The sequence below is a fragment of the Anguilla anguilla genome, chromosome 10 (assembly GCF_013347855.1).
Source record: "Anguilla anguilla isolate fAngAng1 chromosome 10, fAngAng1.pri, whole genome shotgun sequence".
In the NCBI taxonomy this organism is placed as follows: Eukaryota; Metazoa; Chordata; class Actinopteri; order Anguilliformes; family Anguillidae; genus Anguilla; species Anguilla anguilla.
In genome coordinates this window covers 26,131,707-26,153,651 of record NC_049210.1, presented here as the reverse complement: position 1 = coordinate 26,153,651, position 21,945 = coordinate 26,131,707, and the positions used below count along the sequence as shown (strand labels likewise).

Here is a 21,945-nt window from a genome sequence, read left to right as displayed (position 1 = left end):
CCACTCCCAGATGGCCTTCATGTGCCATGTGTAGGACTCTGGTCCTCAGTGTCTCTGGTATAACCGCGCGATGGCTGCGTGCGAGGCACCCCTCCCCCCAGCATGAGAGCTCGTCGCGGACTCTGTGGTAGGCGAGTAGGCTGGCATCCACTTTAGCAGGCCAGCCGTCCTGAATGTAGGTGCGGAGGGTGGAGAACGTCTCGTCCTCAGCCGAAGCCTGCTGCAGTTCGGCCAGTGTGACTACTGCGCTGAGGGGTCCGTAGAGCGTTTGGACCCAGTCCTCATCCCCCACTGAGTCTGGCGTTTCACCCTCCAACCCCGCTGTGGTGGAGATAGCAGGTCCGCCACCATATTCGTGCGCCCAGGCACAAACTCGAGTTTTAAACTGTACTGGTTCAGCCTATCAGCCCACCTCAGCAGTCTCAGTGGCCTGTGCCCTGAATCCTGGGTCGCCAGCAGTGTCGTCAGAGCCTGATGGTCCGTTCTGGCGGTGAAGGCCCTGCCATAGAGGTAGACGTGCCAGCGTTCACAGGCTCACAGACAAGCGGGGGCCTCCCTCTCCCCCATTGAGTACTTTTGCTCAGCCGGAGTGAGTAAGTGCCACCCCAGAAGCATCACAGGTGACCAGGGTGGGGGCGGTGAGGCTGAAATGGGCCAGAGTGGGTGGGGATGTAAGCTGCCGTTTAATGACGCGCACGGCCTCCTGGCAGGCCGGGGTCCAGCCCCAAACAGCATCCTTGCGAAGCAGCTGGCACAGAGGGGCTGTTGCGTCGAAATAGTGTGGCAGGAAACGGAGATAGTAGGTAGCCATCCCCAGGAACGAGGACAGCTGGGACGGCGACCGTGGGTCTGGAAGGGACAGAATGGCCTCAGTGTGAGACATGATCGGAGTGATGCCCGCCCTGGAGAGCCTGAAGCCCAGGAACTCGACCTCCTCGGCCCCAAACACGCACTTCTCTGCGTTCAGGGAGACGTTGTGCTGTCTGAAGTGCTGGAAGACCTGCTCCAGGCGAGCATCGTGCAGTGCGGTGGAGGGCACGTGCACCACCACATCGTCCAGGTAGATGAAGACCCCCTGAATGCCAGCCAAGATGAGTGACATTATTTTCTGGAAACAGCTCGGGGCCGAGACAATCCAAATGCCACGCGCTTATTTGTGAACACCCCCACATGCGTGATGAAGGCTGTGAGGTCTCTGCTGGTCGGCACCAGGAAAACCTGCAGATAGCCATGCCGTACGTCCATCTTGCTAAAGACTGTAGAGCCATGAAAATGGCTGGTGAGCTCCTCTGCAGTGGGGAGGGGGTACTTGTCGGGGATAATGGCTTTGTTGAAGTCCGTCAGGTCGACGCAGAGACGGAGTCCACCCCCCCCTTCCAGGCTACCACCAGGGTGGACACCCAGGGTGAGGCATTGACTGGTTCAATGACATCGGCCTTCGCGAGGCGACGAAGCTCCTCCCCCACCGCGTCACGGAGGGCCAGGGGAATGCGCCGTAATGGCTGAATAACTGGCAGTACAGATGAGTCCACCGTAGGTTGGTGTACGAACCCGGACATGCACCCCAGGCCCTCAAATAGCTTCGGGTGGCGGTCGGGCCAGGAGGTTGTGACCTGTAGGACACGCAGGCCCCCAGCATCAGTCAGAGAAAAGTTCAGTGCGTGGAAGAGGTCTAGGCCATTATGCTAGCTCCCGTACCTGTGATGTAGAACTTAGCATCAGGAGCACGTTGGCAGTTATACTCCACCGGGAGACAGGCCACACCCAAAGTGGAGATAGGGGCATTGCCGTAGCCTGACAAGGATTTAGCAGCTACATCAAGGGGCACATGACTGAAATAGCGTCCATACGTGGCTTCGTTCAAGAGGGACACTTTAGCCCCGGTATCAATGAGGAGCAGTATGGAGGCTCCGCCCACACGGCATGTGCAACGCCTGAATGTGGCCCGCTGGCTCTGCACTATGTTTATAGGAACAGCAGTAGAGGGTGACTGTGCAGGTGGGGAGCGGCACCAGCGTGCAAAATGATTCAGTTTATTACAGTAACGGCAGCGCTTACCCAGGTCCATGCTAACGAGAGCCACAGTTACCACAACGCCTGGGCCCACTCTCCCATGACACTACATTAGCCACTTGTGTACATGCAAGCTCTCATTCTCTATGTAAACAGCCACTGCTTCCTCCTGGGCCACATGTTGGATGGGCGGTGTTGATGGCGTCATGGGCTCATGGACTGCGCGCGAGAACTTCCGTGCCTCCATTAGCGCTGTTTCTAGCTGTTTCCCAATCACTACAGCATCTGCTAACATCATGGAGTCCGGTTGTAATAAAAGTCTTTCTCTCAGCTGAGTGCATGCTGTTTTCTCTATCAGCTGATCAACTATCAGACCATCTTCCAACCCCCCAAAGTCACAATGCTTAGTTAGCTCACATAGCGCTGACACAAACTGAGCAATGGACTCACCGGACTTCTGAGCTCTCTGACGAAACTCGAAACCGGTGCATACGTCGGCTCTTTCCTGAGCTGAAATGCTCCTTGCGGTCCAGCCAAAAATGCATCAGACACATATTCCAATCCATTGCTCAGCTTAGCAGAGAATGCACATTTCAGAGCTCCTTTTTATTTCAAATAATAAATACGACAATGAGAAAAAACGAAACAAAAAAACGAAATTTCAACTCGCCATCCCTGCTACCTGCATGCTGCATGCAGAGTATCGTATTATTTATTTAAGCCGCGTTTCCACCGAAATTACCCGGAACTTTCAGTCCCAGGAACTACTTTACCAGGAACTAAAAGGTTCCTTCAGCCAATGGTTGTCTGCGTTTCCACCGGGGTCTAAAGTACCGCGAAGATTAGGCAAATTAGCCCACTGACGTATGAAAAAGCAACGTTGTCGTCGGTCCGTCTGTCATATGATTTCTTCCGTAACCCCATACTACCACCGAAGTAGCCTACATTATTTTCTAATAACCGGGACAGCCCGGAGGGGTTTATTCCACTTATACAATGGGTTACCAACAATGACTATATATGGTTACTTTTGTATTTATTGATTTTCATATATCCTCTCAAACACATTCATTATGTTTTTATGCGAACATTCGCTTTCATGTCTTGACATCCGAAGCGACAGAATGCATTCACATTTATATGTATAACTGGCAACAACAGCAGAAAACATGCACACGTTGTAAACAATTTGCTGTTTGATTAATTTCTCGTCGTCAATTCCATATAGGCTAATGGCAAAATGACAAGAATAGAATGAAAACTCGGACTTGCGTGAAAATGTAAATTAGTAGTGGTACAGCCACCGTTTGCTTTCCTTTGAAGTTACTGCTAGCCGAGCAGCGAAGTGTGCCCTCCAGATGCGAACCATGCACCATAAATTAGTCCATAGTCTTCCTGGTCTTTTCGTGGAATTGAAAAATGTCAGTAAAATTACGGCAGTCTGAAAAAGCTAAAGGGAAGATTACTAGAATTAACCTGTTAGTTTACCCGGATAAAAAGTGCGGATGGTGATTTCCAGTTTGCTTGTACTGTATCATCAATGTTAATTATGCAGAACTACCGCATACCTCACATAACTGTATCAAACGTTTTGAGTCAATTACAACGGGCTAACAAAGAAAATCCGGAAGAAAATATTCAGCAACCGAATTAATCCGTTTGAATGTTTTGGTAGCCTACGTAATATGCTGTCCCAGCACGAATGCTTAGCATTTTATAAAACGAATACTAAAGCAAGAAAAGAACAGAAGAGCACACGTTATAATTCCAAGACGTTGACAGGCTATAACCAAAACTAGGCTACTGCGCCGCATAACGTACAAGTTTGATTTGAAGTTATTATGAAAATAAATTGGTTTGCCGCTGCATATTTTCAAATATGGCGGGTAATGGCGGAAAATAAATACAACACAAATGCTGCGAGTACTCGACCAATCAGAAATGTTCAGCGCTGCAAGCTCCACCCAAAAGGTTCCTGTACTTTCGGAAAGTACTACCCCCCGAGCAGGAACGTTTTGGGGGGTAAAACAAAGCCCCCAGAACTAAATTTAGACCCTAGTTCCTGCGGTGGAAACGCACTGAGTTCCTCAAAAGGTTCCTAGTTCCGGGGTATAGTTCCTGCGGTGGAAACGCGGCTTTAGACATTGGCAGACTACAGCATAAATTGCATATTATTGTTTATATTCAATATTAGTAATTGCAGCAAGAAACTGCAGCTGTAGACACAATAAAGTTTGTTATATTATGGTAGCAACGGAATGAAGCCAACTATATATATATATATATATATATACATATATATATATATACACATATATATCGTCATTGATTTGTTATACCATCGTGTTTTCACGCGTTTGCAGAGAAAATGAAATACTATCAATAAAAATGGTTTAGCTACTTATCAGCATAATGACGGATTCAAAGACTAAACGAACTCACTCTATATTGTCTTCAAATGGATTCATGCCAAAGAAAAGTAATTATTCATCCTCTCAAAAAGCTTTTACTAATAAACTTTTAGTAGCATGCACTCTGGCACTGTCTTCATTGCTTCCCCGAACCTCCCCTAAAACCCAGTATAAGGGGATCAGGAGCTCCACGTTGCATCAGTGTATGGGCAGTGATCAGAGGCAAGGAGTACGCAGCTGAAAGCATGCAGTGCAGGTCGAAAATGGGCTTGATTAGGCTGAATATAATTAACTTCATTGTTTTTTGAAGATACACGTTTATTATGAAATTTATGCCTGCAACAATAAAGTTTGGACAGGGGCAATTTAGGACTAATAACGTGACAAGTTAAAAATATCACGGTGATGTGATACAGGTGATGTTAAATAGGTGAGGCAATCATGTTATAGTATATAAGGAGCCTCCAAGAAAGGCCTAGTCCTTCAAGAGCAAGGATGGGTCGAGGCTCGCCAATTTGCCAAGAGATGCGTCAGCGAATAATCCAGCACTTTGAGAACAACGTTCCCCAAAGACAAATCGGTATGATTTTGGGCATTTCACACTCTACAGTGCACAATATAATTAAAAGATTCAAGGAATCCGGTCAAATTCGGTCAAGTGCGTAAAGGGTAAGCCCGAAAACCACTTCTGAATACGCGTGATCTCTGATCCCTCAGACGTCACCGTCTTAAAAGTCGTCATGCGTCTGTAATGGATATCATGACATGAGCTCGTGAATACTTCGGTAAACCTTTGTGAGTCAACACCATTCGCCACTACATCTACAGGTGCAAGTTAAGGCTTAATTACGCAAAGCAGAAGCCATACGTCAACACTGTCCAGAAGCACCGCCGACTTCTCTGGGCTTGGTCTCATCTGAGATGGACAGTAGCACAGTGGAAGCGCGTTTTGTGGTCCGACAAGTCAACATTTCGAATAGTTTTTGGACAAAACAGCTGTTGTGTTCTCCAGGCCAAAGAGGAAAAGGACCATCCAAGCTGTTATGAGTGTCAGGTCCAAAAGCCAGCGTTTGTCAATGGTATGGGGGTGTGTCAGTGCCCATGGCATGGGTAACTTGCACATCGGTGAGGGCACCATTAATGCAGAAACAAATTTTTGGAGCAACATATGCTGCCATCCAGGCACTGTCTTCTCCCAGGACGTCCTTGCACTTTCTAGCAGGACAACGCCAAACCTCATTCTGCCCGGATTACAAGTGCAAGCAGAGAGTGCAGGTAATAGACTGGCCTGACTGCAGTACTGACCTGTCTCCGATTGAGAATGTGTGGCGAATTATGAAGCGGAAAATACGGCAATGAAGGCCCCATGCAATTGCGCAGCTGAAGACCTGCATAATGGAAGAATGGGGGAAAATTCCGCTTGCTAATCTTAACCAACTGGTGTCTTCAGTGCCCAAACACTTAATACGTGTTAGAAATGGTGATGTTACGCAGTGGTGAACACTCGACTGTCCCAACTTTTTTGGAGCGTGTTGCAGTGATCAGATTTGAAATGAGTGTATATTTTCAAAAAACAATTAAATTCAAAAGGTAAAACATCAATAGTATTCTGTTGTAGTGTTTTCAATATAGCATAGGGTGAATAGAATTTACGTTACAGTCCTTTTTGTTTTACTAGCAGTTTCCATACTGTTCCAACTTTTTTGGAATTGGGGTTGTAGATAAGAGAACTTTGCTAGAATTTGCTCAACATTTATTTAAAACATGTTGTTTAAACATAATTATCAGGGCTGGGCGTTATACTGCAACCATAATTATTGCATACAATAATGGTCATCACCACCAATTATACCTGATGCAGTAGTAAACATCCAAACTTCAGAGTCTGCATGAAATGCTGTTTGTTTGTTTTACTATGCGTGTGTTGGTCTGGAATAGCCTTTTTTTTACAGTGTTGAAACTTCATTTTATGAGCTTGATTAAATGAAATAACCACACAGTATAGAGTAACGTGTCACTAACCCATAACACAAATTAACCTTTGTTAAATTGTAGCACTGTAACATCTATGTTTATCTGATGCAGAATTATAATTTACTCTATATTGTATAATATTATTCCTCACAATACGGAAATTATTCACATATTCATTATCATAGCCAATAACTATATATCCTTATCCCCTTAGCGCACATGCCAAATCTGGCCAATCCTTGCCCATTTAGGGGGTACCCTATTTAAAGCTTTCTAACTCCAGATGTGAACGCCACATAGACTTAAAAAATGGCTTAAATGAAGTAAGACATTTGTACCATTTACAATACTAACTTAGATTCGTTTATATGCATAATTTTGGAAGAAATAAAGTGCCATAAATACAATTGTCTAGGCAAAAAATCTATTTGTTCTTTTTTAGTTTGCAGTGAAATACTGAGAGATTGCATATATACAGCAGGTTAAACTATACATGTTCTGGATCAAAAACTTCTTGACCACAGGTTCATAAAATCTAAGAGTAAATAATGTAGAACTACTAAAGCTCTATGAAGCAAAAAATAAACAGTGTACCCAGTGTCTCCAAATCTATTTAAAATGTCTAAATTATGCATTGCTGTAAATCACAACATATTCACATATTTCACAACAAATCAATTGTTTTGACTCAAGAAACTCACTTTTGCATCATTTTCAAGTGGGAGTTACAGGCTTTCCATCAGTACAGTGGTCTAAAATATATAATGCAAAACATTGTCACACAATGCGGTACAGTACCGAAATGTGTCATAATTAACTCTCGTATGTATTTCTTGTATGAGGATGAGACAACATGAAATGAATTTTCAACCGTCCACCATGTTTGGGGAATGTTCAACTCTCATGTCATAACTATTGCATGCAACAATAAAAACTACTAAACTACCAATGAACGCTTACATTACAGTGTGAAATATCCGCATTATAAAATACCACTATCCTAACACTCAATTTCAAAAATAACATATATAACCGAAATAATTTGAGCAGTAATACTTACATAGCGATAATGAAATCTTATCTGTGTTCAGTAGATAGAGACAGAGACAGTAAATCAATGATACAGTTCTCTCTGCTTCCATCTTACTCCAGAAAACAATGTCAGCTAGGTCTATTAGCATATATTTGGCTTAGCTATGCTCAGAAGTCCTCAGTAATAATAGTATTTTCCAAAAAATTACGAAAAATCATTGATTATTATTATTATTATTATTAATTACATTTATATAGCACTTTTACAAATGCTCAAAGTGCTTTACAGTGAAGGGGAACTCACCTCACCCACCACCAATGTGTAGCACCCACCTGGGTGATGCAAGGCAGCCAATTTGCGCCAGAACGCTCACCACACATTAGCGAAGGTGGAGAGGGAGAGAACATTTATTTAGCCAATTAAATCTGGGGATGATTTTTAGTGGCAAGTTTAGCTTTTAGTTTAGCCAGATTTTTAGATTTTTAGTTTAGCCAGATCTGGGATTTGGCCAGGACACCGGGGAACCCCCTACTCTTAGCGATAAGTGTCATGGGATCGTTAATGACCACAGAGTCAGGACCTTGGTTTAACGTCTCATCCGAAAGACGGCATCTCCTACAGCACAGTGTCCCCGTCACTGCACTGGGGCATTGGGGTTTATTTGTACCAGAGGGAAGATTGCCCCCTGCTGGCCCACCAACACCACTTCCAGCAGCAACTCAGTATTCCCTGGTGGTCTCCCATCCAAGTACTAACCAAGCCCATACCTGCTTAGCTTCAGCCATTTGGCAGGAGCAGAGTGCATGGAGGTATGGCTGCTGATAACGTTTCATCAGGTTCAGTGTCTTTTACTGCTACCACAGAGTGAATGCGTAAGTGAATGCGACGATGAGAAAATGTTCGGTTACGCTGAGCGATAAAACGCTATTTCAAAAGCAAAATTATACATCGTTAGAAAGCTTATACTGTCACCTACTATAAATAAATTGTCAATCAAGCCAGACTGTATTAAAAAGGGCAACAACATGTGTGGTATTGTGACGCCTGGGTACCTTCCAATATAGATGCACAGCTATATTGGAAGGTACCCAGGCGTCACAAATGCACATATATTTCACAAACGGATTGTCCAAGAAAATATATGACCGCTCAGTCTCAAAAGGGACATCGCTACACGTAAAACCAATGGTAAGGTTGTATATTTATTCAATATTTAGTCCCAGATATTGATTGTAGAATGACATGGTATAATTTTTGTTTATTTCATTATTCAGTGAGCAACGTTTTCACTGCTGTATTGGCATATCTTAGGGCTATTGTTGGGTTTATCTTGTTGCTATGACGGAATTCCATTTTTGAGTGGTGAAAAAATATTTTTATGAATGCCCAGATAGACAATATTTTCCATTATGTCACGGGTTAGGGGGTTTAGTTGCAGATGAGACTACAGGGAGGGGGTGCTTGGTAAATGAACGACCAGAGCAACAATGGTGGCACTGTGAAACTCCGTATTCGGCACAGTTGTAGTGTATTGTCTACTAATGAAACTATAACAAAGTGTTTCTGTTTTTAACTCATACTTTGGTTGCAGGAGCAATGAATGTCTGAGTTGAACAATCTAGGCACGCCGGCGTGCCGACCACTAGGGGCTTTGCAGAGGTTAATTTTCATAACATTGTCATGTCTAGGTTGTTGCGTCAATTATGGTTAGTTGTTGACCTTAGTTGTTCTGAATAAACCTGGAAAACCCTCACTACTTCCATGAATATACCATTTTATATAAAACCATATAAATAAATACAGTATAATCACATAATGACATATAAATTGCTAACTTGCCAGAAAAAAATGGCTGTTTTCTTTAAAGACACTGTGCAGTCAAAATCATGATTTTAAAATGCTTATATTAGGACCAAAAACTATAAGGTTACTTACACATTGATTTAAAAAATATTTCATGCATATATGTAATGAATTAGGTTTTTTTCCTAAAAACTATACAATACTCGACATTTCTGCCTGGTGGAGTATTTGGTATTGGTGGTTTTGAGACCAAATTCGTGACGTCACGAATGTTTCTAATTTGCATTGGCCAATGTGCGGTGGCCAAAACACTCACCCAGTATGAATATTTATGTAGTGTGCGCTCCCAAGTACAAAGCCATGACCAAATTCTCAAATACATATTGCGCGGGTCTGCTGCTAACATTAGCTAACTATCCAGTTCAACAATGCCTTATTGTGTGATTAAAGATTGCAGAGATAGGAATGCATCTTTTCACGCCTTGCAAAAAGATCCAAGTCTCCAAAAGGTCTGGATCGATTGTATAGAAAAACGAAACGGTGCAAAGTTACAAATATCAAAGGTGACAAAATTGTGCAGTGCACATTTTACCCCTGATTCATTCTACAATTATGAACAGAAGAGGATGTGTTTTGCCAAGACAACGTTTCTAAAGCCAGATGCTGTGCCAACTATCAATCAAGATCAAGATAAGGTCTTTAGGTGTTTTACACATGCTACCTAGCTCAATGTGCATGAAACGCAACGTAGCTAACTAACCCAACCAGGGAATCCTAGATAGCGTTGATGCTATCGATAATCTAATTAAGCCTTTGCTTAATACAATCAGTTAACGTTAAAGTTACTTAACGTTAATATAGACTATATTACAAATCATAATGTTAGCCGTCCTAACCTCACTTTACTTCGCTGTCGATGATGTTTAGCCCGAACGGACGCTTACCGGTTGAACGAACCGGTTCCGGTAAGCATCTGTTCGGGCTAGATGACGTTCTGCTATTAATCAAATCAAGCCTACAAACTATAATGTTACCGTTAATCTCATCTCCCCAATTTACTAGCTGTCTGGCTATCGATAATTTTTCTAATGTAGCAATGAGCTGTACTTATCTTGTGTAAATATAGCTAACGTTAGCTGGCGAGTTCTTTTATTCTCCAGACTGTTATAACGTTACTGCCACAAAAAAACCAATCGATAATGTTATGTGCTAACGTAGGTTATCCTATAACGTTAGGGTCCTATATTGTAGGCTACCGGTATATGATGGTATTGGAGCTATCAATCAAAAGTGAATGCATAAATAATTAGGGCAGTATTGACACGCCCAGCCAGTCTTGAGTCTACTATATTAAGAAATTCAGGTTTTACATCAAAGCAGGTTTTTTATATTTTCTAAGTCTAATAAGTAGAAAAAATGCATATATATTGTAATTTAGTAACAAAGGAACAATTTAAATGTAGGAAAAGGGAGGCTGCACAGGGTCTTTAATGCAATTTAATACAAAAATTATCCGCTTCCCTCCTCCAAGTAATCACTTTCATTGGAGGGATGCGCATCATTGCACACTGGCAGCAAGTTGGGTACTCGGAATCAAAGAGGAACATGTCTCCTTCTCAATGTAATTTAAAAAAACACCCATTTGTAAAACTAAAATGCTTTATATCACACTGTAGATAAGATCTCTGAATGTAAAAAGAAATCCCTGAAGCAATGCTCCAACTTCTAGTATAAAGCCTTTCCAGAAGAGTGGAGGTTGTTATAGCAGCGAAGGAGACACTCCATATTAATCCCCATAATTTTGTATGAGATGTTGGATGCCAGGTGTCCATTAACATTTGGCCATGCAGTGTATGAACAAATAATAACCAATTAACATCTAAAACAATTTGCAGTGAGTTTTTCTTGTAATAAAATGAAATAATAAAATGCAATGCTCTTACGTTTTTTATAATGGCTCCATTCATTTCACTGCAGCATTAAGTGCTAGTTGTGTTGACATTGCCTAATCTTCTGGATGTTCCAAGTGACACAGCTAGTGAAACAGTTACCTGGTCGCAGGCATTCATAATAAGCACACCCCAGATTTGCCTGTATGGTCAGCTATTTGCTTTGGAAAATTGTACCTGGGAGGTAGGAAACAAACAAAACCAGCTTTCCTCATCAATTTGGTTGTCACCGTAACTTGGTAAGTTACGAAATTTACACGGTATTAAGTTCTGCGTACTATGCAACAGGTAAAATGAAAATGGTTTAACATGAAACTGGAGGCAAAGAATAAAATCTTAATTTGTAATAAAGCTTCTAATAAAACGAGGTCAGTCATAGCAATGCAGCACAAGCTATGACTTAGGCACCCCATTTATTTAAGATTTTGTTTATGTGTTTTATGAAATTATATTTAATGCCTTAATTAGATTAATCATGATTACGCAAATGAAGCATCACCAGTTTTAATGTTGAATCCAATTGTGATTTTTACATATTAATTTGAACAATTATAATACAAAATTCAATTGACTTATAATTTATTCAAATAATTTTGCTACTCTTTTGTTAATCAAAATAAATATGATTGAATGGAATAACAGCACAAACAAGCAAACAAGGTTTACAACCATGTTTTTAAATTTATGCACACAAAACAAGTTCAGAGCACTCGTGAAATCTGTTCGGATCCTACGAATAAACTGACATATGAAAATTTTCATAAATCCCACATTGCTTGCATAAATGCATTTCTGAACAATTTACAATCAAAATTTTTTGGCTTAGTTTTTATAAATGAGGACCATTGATTATAAGGCTAACCTTCTGATTAAAGGGGACTATTTTGAATGAACTGTCTGTATTCCTGAAGATACAGTGATAGAGGAGCTTATTCTGCAGCTGAGTGACGCAAATATCTCTGTTTTAATTCGTTTTTAGCCCAGTTTTTAGTTAGTGTGTGACAGTAGCCTGTCACAGCAGCTCTGCACTTTACTCTGCATTTTTACTCTGTTTTTAGTTTGTTTGTGTTTTTAGTTTTTAGTTTGAGTATACTTTGCTTACAGTGTTTAGGTTTACGGTTTTAGTGTTTTTTAGTGCTTAAGTTCTAGCAGCTATGTGTCGCGGGCTGAACTGGACTATATACACAAGAGAAGCACTTATTTCGTATCGGGAAAGAGCAGCTGCTCCGCCGTCAGATATACTACGGAGTATATAATATATTTTATATAGCTGTACTACGGAGGCGATGCCGGGGGAAGAGGGCAGGAGTGTGGGCAAAGGAGAGGCTGGAGAGAAATAAAGTTTTAAACCCCACCTTCCATCCGTTGTCATGTGAAATGTAATCACTGGCAAACAAAACGGACAAACTTTCAGCCCTGATGAGCAGCCAACGCGAGTTCCGGCAGTGTAGTACACACCACGGTCCACTGCGGTTTGAAAAAGTTTGTTACAGGCTAATATTGTGCTTTCAAGTGCGTATCGACACTATCTTGGGCTTTTGTTTAAACAAAACCCCCATATTACAAGTAAGCATCATATACTACTTTCTCCAGATTACTCGCCAAAGTAAACTGTAAATCGAAAGAAACGAACAACTAAAGAAAATACGGTAAGACAGAGGGCATCATGGCTTCCATTCCCTGCACAGTTTGTTGCATGTTTAGCCTTAGCTCTGCTGCCAATTTTACGAGTAATGGTACTTGTGCTAAGTGTCAGCTTAATTTAGAATTGGCACAGAAAATAGATGAGTTAGAGACCTGCATCCGGACATTATATCAGATTCAGGAAAGTGAGGCTTTCTGAGACTCCCTTTTACCCGAGCCGGATGCTAGTTTAGATGCGAGTGTTTCTCCGCCGCCAGTGTCCTCGCTGCAGGACGATTTTATCACGGTACCAAAGAACCATAGGGCCGCCGAGCACCACCCAACTCGCGTTACCAACCGATATTCCCCACTCAGTAACACACCTACTGAGAAAGCCCATAGGGGATAGTATTTTGAGAAACGTGAGATAAGAGACACCAGGGACCATAGTACAGTGTATTCCTGGTGCCAGAGCCACAGACATTGAGGCAAATTTAAAAGTGCTGGCTAAAAGTAAACGTAAATACTCTAGGATTGTTATCCACGTCGGCACAAACGACATCCGATTGAGCCAATCGGAGGTCCCCAAAAATAATTTTATATCGGTGTGTGCAGTGGCTGAAAAGATGTCGGGAAGTAATTTGCTCTGGCCCGCTTCCAGCTCGTAGGAGCGACGAGGACTACAGTAGGCTATCTTTGCTAAATCTCTGGCTGTCGGAGTGGTGCTCATCTAGTGACATAGGCTTTGTTAATAATTGGCCTGACTTCAGGGGAAGGCTTGGCCTACTGAAGAGAGACAGACTCCACCCGAGCTGGAGAGGTTCCCGTGTCCTATTGAACAACATAGCTGCTAGTGTTAGTAAGGCCAGATCCTGACACTCCATCAGGGCGCCGGCCAGGCCGCAGGCTTCTAACCCTACATGTTTGCCTGCTCGTTTCCTTATACCTGTGTCCCAGACATATGGCCCTACGCCTTTGTCTGCAAGGTGCGTTTTAGAGCTAGCCAACAGAAATAGTATTTATTCAAAAGCCCCTTTAACTAATACTTCTGAACTAGAATCTAGTATCTGTTATATTGAGACTGTGTCTGTTCCACGCATCTATGCCAAACGTAAGGCTAACCGTGGTATTGATGTGGATAACATCATTGTCATAAAAACACGGCACGTTGCTACTAACCATAGTGAAAAATTGGACTATTAAATGTTAGATCACTCGCTCCAAAAGCAGATCTTGTCAACGAATTGATAATAGACCATAATCTCAATGTAATATGTCTGACCGAAACTTGGCTAAGACCTGATGAATATGATGCAATTAATGAAGCGTCTCCTGTGGGTTTTATAGGTACTCAGGTGTCACGTCTATCAGGCAGAGGGGGAGGCGTTGCAGCTATTTATCAGTCCATATTGAGTCTAGAGCCTAAGCATGGATATATGTTCTCCTCTTTTAAAGTTCTTATCACTAACTGTGTACCGCCCGATCTAGCTAATAAAAGTGCTAGCAGGCAGCCCTTTTTTCTTGTGTCTGTTTACAGGCCACCAGGGCCTTATTATGATTTTTTAAGGGAATTTGCTGAGTTTTTATCACACCTTGCAGATAAGGTCATAATTGTTGGTGATTTCAACATACATGTGGATAAAAACGGTGACCCCCTAGGAACAGCTTTTGCCTCTATTATTGATTCTATTGGTTTTGTACAGAATGTTTGTGAGCCTACTCACTACCGTGGGCATACCCTAGACTTAGTTCTGTCCCATGGTATAAGTGTGGTAAATCTTATCGTCACACCTCATAACCCTATACTATCAGATCATTTCCTCATTACGTTTAATATTAAGGCATCCAATCCACCTGTATCAGAGCCTAGACATTACTACAGCCGATCAGTAAACCCTGAGGTTATTCCAAAGTTTATAAATATGCTTCCGGAGTCATTCCTCTCCACTGAAGAAAAGGCTGATGAAAATGCCGATGAAGCTGCATTGGACCAACTGACTAACCAGCTAACCCTTACCCTCAGGAACACTCTTGATGTTGTTGCCCCCCTTAAAAGAAGAAACTCTCGTCGGAAAAACCACACTCCATGGTACAACGACACCACCCGGGCCCTGAAGCAGTCTATTATAAAATTAGAGCAAAAATGGCGGTCAACAAAGCTAGAAGTATTTCATCTTGCATGGAAAAACAGCTTCCTTCAATATAAGCAAGCTCTTGCTTCTGCTAGATCTGCCTTTTTCTCAAAACTAATTGAACAAAACAGACATAACCCAAAATTTATATTTAGTACTGTGGATAAATTAACTAAAAAACAATCATCAGAGTTTTCAACTTATCCCTCCAATCTTAGCAGCAATGACTTTATGAACTTTTTCGATCAGAAAATTGAGGCTATTAGAGACCAGATTACCAAACTGTCTCCATCATGCACTATTCCTGTTCATGTTAATAAACAGCCCTGTGCCTGGTTACAACAGGAAGATTTACAGACAGCGGTACTAAACAGTTTTACGCCCATTAGCATGGTTGAGCTACCTGAACTAGTTATGTCCTCAAAACCGACGACCTGTCTACTCGATCCCATTCCTTCAAATTGGATTAAAGAACTATTTCAGGTACTAGGCCAGCACATACTAAAAATCATTAACACATCCCTAGTTACAGGATATGTACCTGAGTCACAAAAAGTGGCAGTTATTAAGCCATTATTGAAGAAACCAAACCTAGAACCTCATAAAATGGAAAATTATAGACCTATTTCAAACCTTCCATTTACATTAAATTACATTACAGGCATTTAGCAGACGCTCTTATCCAGAGCGACTTACACAACTTTTTTACATTGTATCCATTTACAGCTGGATATATACTGAAGAAATTTTGGTTAAGTACCTTGCTCAAGGGTACAACGGCAGTGTCCTACCCGGGAATCGAACCTACGACCTTTCGGTCATTTCTTTCAAAATTATTGGAGAAAACTGTTGCTAAGCAACTAAGTTCATACCTTAGCTCTAAAGGTATCCTTTAAGTATTCCAATTAGGGTTTAGACCCCACCACAGCACAGAAACCGCACTTATCAAGGTTATCAATGATTTACTACTGTCAGCCGACTGTAACTCGGTGTCGGTCCTTGTACTCCTCGACCTGAGTGCAGCTTTTGACACAATTGATCATGGAATTCTACTGGACAGACTCCAGGCCTGTGTTGGACTTCATTGACAGGCACTCGCATGGTTTGGATCATACCTATGTGACAGGAAACCGTTTGTCAAATTAAAAGAAGAAGAGCCCAGCTCCTCAATAATGAAATACGGTATTCCACAAGGATCAGTACTAGGACCAGTACTCTTCTCGCTATATATGCTACCACTTGGCGCTATATATGCTACCACTTATTATCCGGGCACATGGCGTAGAGTTCCACTGTTATGCAAACGATACTCAGATTTATATTTCAATGAAACCTGGCGAAGCACTGCCGCTTTCACGGTTAGAGGCCTGTATTGTAGATTGTAGTTTGGATGCTTTCAAATTTTCTGCTCCTAAATTCAGATAAGACTGAAATGTTGGTTTTAGGTCCCAAAATATTAAGGGAGAAACTGTCTACTCTCACCTTAAACTGTGATGGTTGTTTGGCTGAACCTAATATGGTCGTTAAAGACCTTGGTGTCACTATTGATCCTGATCTATGTTTTAACACACATATAAAAAACATATCCAGACTTGCCTTCTTTCAGCTACGCAACATAGCTAAAATTAGACATTTCCTGTCAGTTGGGGATGCTGAAAAATTGATCCATGCGTTTGTTACGTCTATGTTAGATTATTGTAATGCCCTGCTATCTGGCTGCTCTAATAACTTGTTAAAGAGTCTCCAGCTTGTGCAGAATGCAGCTGCTCGTATCTTGACCAGAACTAAGAAGTATGAGCACATTACACCAGTGCTAGCGTCACTTCACTGGCTACCCATTAAGCATAGATTAGGATAGATTTCAAGATTTTGCTCCTGACTTTTAAAGCTCTGCATGGATGTGCACCTGTGTACATAACTAACCTGCTCCTACCTTATAAGCCCACAAGGTCACTCCGATCCCAAGACGCAGGCTACTTGGTAGTCCCAAGAATTTCCAAAAACCTAAAAGGTGGTAGGGCTTTCTCTTACAGAGCCCCACTACTGGGGAACCAGCTTCCAAAATTTATAAAGGAGTCAGACTCAGTCTCAATATTTAAATCTAGATTAAAAATGCACCTCTATGCTCAGGCTTATAATCAGTTATAGTCTGGAGACAGGGTGCGAGAAGCCTGTAGTCATAGAGCTTTGTGGGTGGCAATCCTTTCCTTACTGTCACCTGTCAATCAGCTGTGACCCAACTTTACATGGGCTGGCTTTTGATAGGCGGGTATGGTTGTCCACCCCTTATGACTGCATGGGCTCTCCATCCCTGTCCTAGTAGCTATGCAGCCGTATATTACTCCTGGCGGGGTCCCCCCAATACATACTACTGCCACTTTACCCACTGTCTGCTATATTGCAAATTCCCTAATTGCCGTTTCTACCCTCTTCCCCATGCTGCCGACGGGGCTCTTGCCCCAACCTTCGAGAGTGCTTTGAGAGTTGTCTGGTCTCCCCCACCTCTGCGGTCCAGCCCCTCTTTCGTCATTGCCTCCACCCTGCCCACATCTGTCGCCACCTGCTGCTCCCCATCACCACCACCCGGCCCCACCCATCATCTGAGCCACATCATAAACCCCATAAAACTGGCTGACATGCTGGCCACCAGTCGGCACCCTGAGCCGACCAGAGGAGGATGGGTTTCCCCCTTGAGCCTGGTTCCTTCCAAGGTTTCTTCCCATCTGCCACAGGGAGTTTTTCCTTGCCACTGTTGCCTTAGGCTTGCTCCTGTAGGGGTTTAGGCCAGGGTTGTCTGTAAAGCGTATTGTGACAACTGCTGTAAAATACGCTATACAAATAAAATTTGATTCGATTTGATGATTTAGTATGCTGTGCTTCACGGAGACATGGCTGGATGGCTAAAACAGCTTAATCATTTAAATCACTTATAAAACATTGCTAAGATGCGGGGTTTTATTTCACAGTCTCACTCAGAGAAACTAGTACATGCTTTTATTAATAGCAGGCTTGATTATAGTAATGCTCTTTTTTCTGGTCTCCCCAAAAAAACTATTGGTCGATTACAACTCATACAAAATCCAGCAGCACGAGTTCTGACCAGGACCAGAAAGAAAGCACATATTACACCTATTTTAAAATCTATACATTGGCTTCCTTTCAGTTTTAGAATTGATTTTAAAATTATTTTATTAGTTTACAAATCCCTAAATGGTTCAGCTCCTGGTTATTTATTTATTTATTTATTATTATTATTATTATTATTATTTGTTATTATTATTAGTATTATTATTATTGATCTTTATTGTTAAAGCAAATTACTAAAAGCACTTTTTATATCTTTTATGTCTATGTGTGATATGTTGTTTTTATCTGCTGCTGTAACACCCAAATTTCCCCACCTGGGGATTAACTCTCTGGGGTCTAAGGGTAAAATGAGGCACACTGGTGATTGTGCCATGCTCTGACATTTGTGTAAATTTCATCAACTTTATATACAGTGATTCCAAAGTGTTTCATATCTTTGTTTTCAGCACAAACTCAGCTACAACAATATGGCAGCAGTAAGTAGGTCATAATAATGTGTGGATTGTAAACTGCTCTAAAAACACACAAACTGTAAACAGTAGTTTTGAACATGCACAGGAATGTTGTAATAAAACACACTAAACAATTGTGAATAAGACTTTTGGTCACTGAAATGTGTTCTTCAAGGTCTTGGGAATCAAAAGATGACAAAATATTTTAGCAAATCCAATGAGAAATATAAAATAAATTGCTAAAAGTTAGTGTTGTGACTACTATTTTTCAACACCAGGTGAGAATGGGAGGGCAAATGGCCTTTCTGTAATGAATATGCATTGGGTAGAAATACCTGCCAGCTAAGTAGGCTATTCACACCTGGCCGCATGCCTCCCCACCACTAAGACAAAGACTCAGTGAGCCATTTAGAAGACAGAAACAAAGACAGCTTTTGATTTGAGAACATTTATTGAAGTAAACTGCATGGAAGATGAGATGAGACTGGTGTACTCTAGCAACGTCTGCCTGGCCTCTTAGCTAGTGGTGAACTAGGCCGTGTTTCCTGATCAACATCTCTGCAAATATAATAAAAACAAAATTGTTAGGAAATGTGAAATCAAATCAAACTTTATTTATATAGCACATTTCCTTCAACAGGTGAAAATTAAATGTGCTTTACAAAAAAGGGACAAACCACTAACTAATGAAAACAAAAATTATGAAATGTGACATCATATACAAACAAAGAACCAAACAAACACAACCAGACTCAGAGAGGTAGCCTATAATTTTGAGAAACAATGGTTAGAATCATTCGTAGTGTGGGAATTTACAAGCGCGCATATTAGTGAATATTCCTACAAACACACAGAGAATGTAATACAGCACACATTTACAAATAATGCAAGCTATCAACAAAAAAACATTAGCTTAACTAAATAAACACTGATATTCCAACTAAACTACACACAACTCATCAATAACAATGCCTCAATCTGCACTAGGCTATTGACAGGCTACGTTGCAATACAGTACACATATTTACCAATATGATCATAAGAAATATACTTACTCATGAAGTTGATCCTCAGCTGGATCAGTTCGCTGTTCGAAATGACACCACTCTTCATCAATGTCGGCTTCCGGACGAACCATTTTCCAAAATTAAACGAAATGTTTACCTCAAAAGAAGTGAATTAGGCTACACTTTGACATTCTATCCTGCTTTCGCAGGCTGGGCATTTCTCACATGGATCCCGCATAGCCCCTCCCCTAGTCTCCTTCTTTGGAGAGTAGTTATAATGTCGTTAACATGTGAATGCGATTTGGGCGGACTTCCTGCTGAGCGAAATTCACATAGTAATGAGTAAGGATTAATGAAGCATACATGGTTTAATTAATCAAATTTAGACCTTTAAAACAATTCATATTATTTGTCAATGGGCACATTAGAAAGTCGCGATTCTAAGGTTTCTGTCAATGTTTTTGTTGCGTCTGTATGATAACAACTCGTGAAGTTAATCATCCAAATAGAAACGAAAGTTCATTTAATCTTGCCGAGCTCCGCCGGCGGACCTCTCGACCCCAGAGGGTTAAGTCTTTTCAGTTTTTGGCTTTGAAAAACTCACTTGTTTAGTAGTTTACACGCTTTAGTAGTATGTTTGGGATCACTGTCTTGCAGTAGGAGCCATCCAATAAGTTTGGAGATATTTGGTTGAACTAGAGCAGATACAATGCTTCTGTACACTATCAGCAGTTACACTAATGAAGTTAGCCAGCACCTGTGGCAGCCATTGCGTTGTTAATTTCTAAAGGCTCATAACTCTTCCTCATTTGACCAAGAGACACAAAACCAACATCATTAGATGTCATTGCTCACAAGGAAGCATTCTCTATTTGGACCAAAATGAACCATATTAGATTTCTCACCATTTTACACTTTTAAAAAACATTTAAAATGGCTCACAAAATCAATAAAATCTTATCAAGCTTGATTATTCAATTATTTTTATACCCAAAATGTTACACAGCAGACATAAATCTTCATATTCCCAGAGGTCATGAACTCACACTACTTTGTGTTCTGTCTCCAATAAGTTGCCAAGTGTGGTAGGCGGCCAGACACAAAAGTAGAATATAGGTGAAGAGTCCCATGTACTTTACACTGTAGGAAGTAGGAAGCAGACAAAAAAGAACATTAGAGATATGAATGTCAGAATTCTTGACTGGCTGAGTTGCATTCAACAAAGCATACATGGTAATTGCTAATGGTGAAGGTTGAAAAAGTATGAATGAGCTACAAACACGTTTTAAATAATGATGAATGCAAATAAACAGAGGGTAATTTTTACCACAATTTATTTACCCATTGCTAGAGGACTATCCTTTTACAATGTTAGCTAGCATTGGCAAACATTAGTGTTGAACATGAATAAGCTAATGAAAAAAAGCTGGATATATTGGTAAAGATTTGCAGTCGCCCTGTTGAACAGTGCTAGTCAACCAAAAATGTACAAAACATGAAGTAACACACATAACTGCACCATATCTAAATCAAATCTTACATCTTTTGTCACTCTTTCCATTGACAAAAAACCTGAAATACCATCAGAGCAGACAATCGGGAAGGTCATAGCAGGAACGCCCATGAATACAACATGACAGAATATAACAGTGTCTTATACAGGCTATACACCGATCAGCAACAACATTAAAACCACCTGCATTTTTCTGCTTTATTCTGATTTAATATTTTATTTTCTCTGTTTGTAATCAAACAATTCACACGTGGTCAAAGTGCAGACTCAGAGCTCTGTATTGTATCATTTACAATACTAGCTTAGATTACTTCATATTCATAATTTTGGAAGAAATAAAGTGCCACAAATGCAATTGTTTTGGCAAAAAATCTAAAATTAATTTGGCCATTTCATTTTTAGTTCGCAATGAAATACTGGGAGATTGCATATATACTAAGGGTGGATATGTAAAACTACTAAAGTTTTATATATGAATTTGTTGTGATCTACAGCAATGCATAATTCAGACATTTTGGGTAGATTTGGAGACACTGGGTACACTGTCTCCAAATCTACCAAAATGTCTGAATTATGCATTGCTGTAGATCACAACAAATTCATGTATTTCACTACAAATCAACTGTTTTACTCAAGAAACTCATTGTTGCATCATTTTCAAGTGGTAATTACAAGCTTTCTCACAATACAGTGGTCTAAAATAGCTAGGGGTCCAGAAACATATCCAAAATCTCTCCAAAAAGGAATATAATGTTTTTGTCCATTATAAAGCATATAAATCAGCCCCTTATGAAGGTTTAAGATGAAACATTGATATCAGATTAAAAAATAATGGAAACATATTGTCACACAATGCTGTACAGTACCTAAATGTGTAATAATTAATTCTTGTATGTATTTCTATAATCTGTACTCTCGTATGTTTTCTTGTATGGGGATGGGACGATA

At 41.0% G+C, this 21,945-nt stretch overlaps 1 protein-coding gene across 3 annotated transcripts in view; it reads right to left on the bottom strand.

Annotated features, from left to right (window-relative positions):
- The window catches only part of pomt1 (protein-O-mannosyltransferase 1), a 241,570-nt gene that overhangs the window by 162,796 nt on the left and 56,829 nt on the right, over window positions 1-21,945 (bottom strand). For all 3 annotated transcript variants that reach the window (XM_035436345.1, XM_035436348.1, XM_035436346.1), the window contains one exon: window positions 20,531-20,624. In XM_035436345.1, the coding sequence (XP_035292236.1) occupies window positions 20,531-20,624 (94 nt within the window). The remainder of the gene's footprint in view (window positions 1-20,530; window positions 20,625-21,945) is intronic.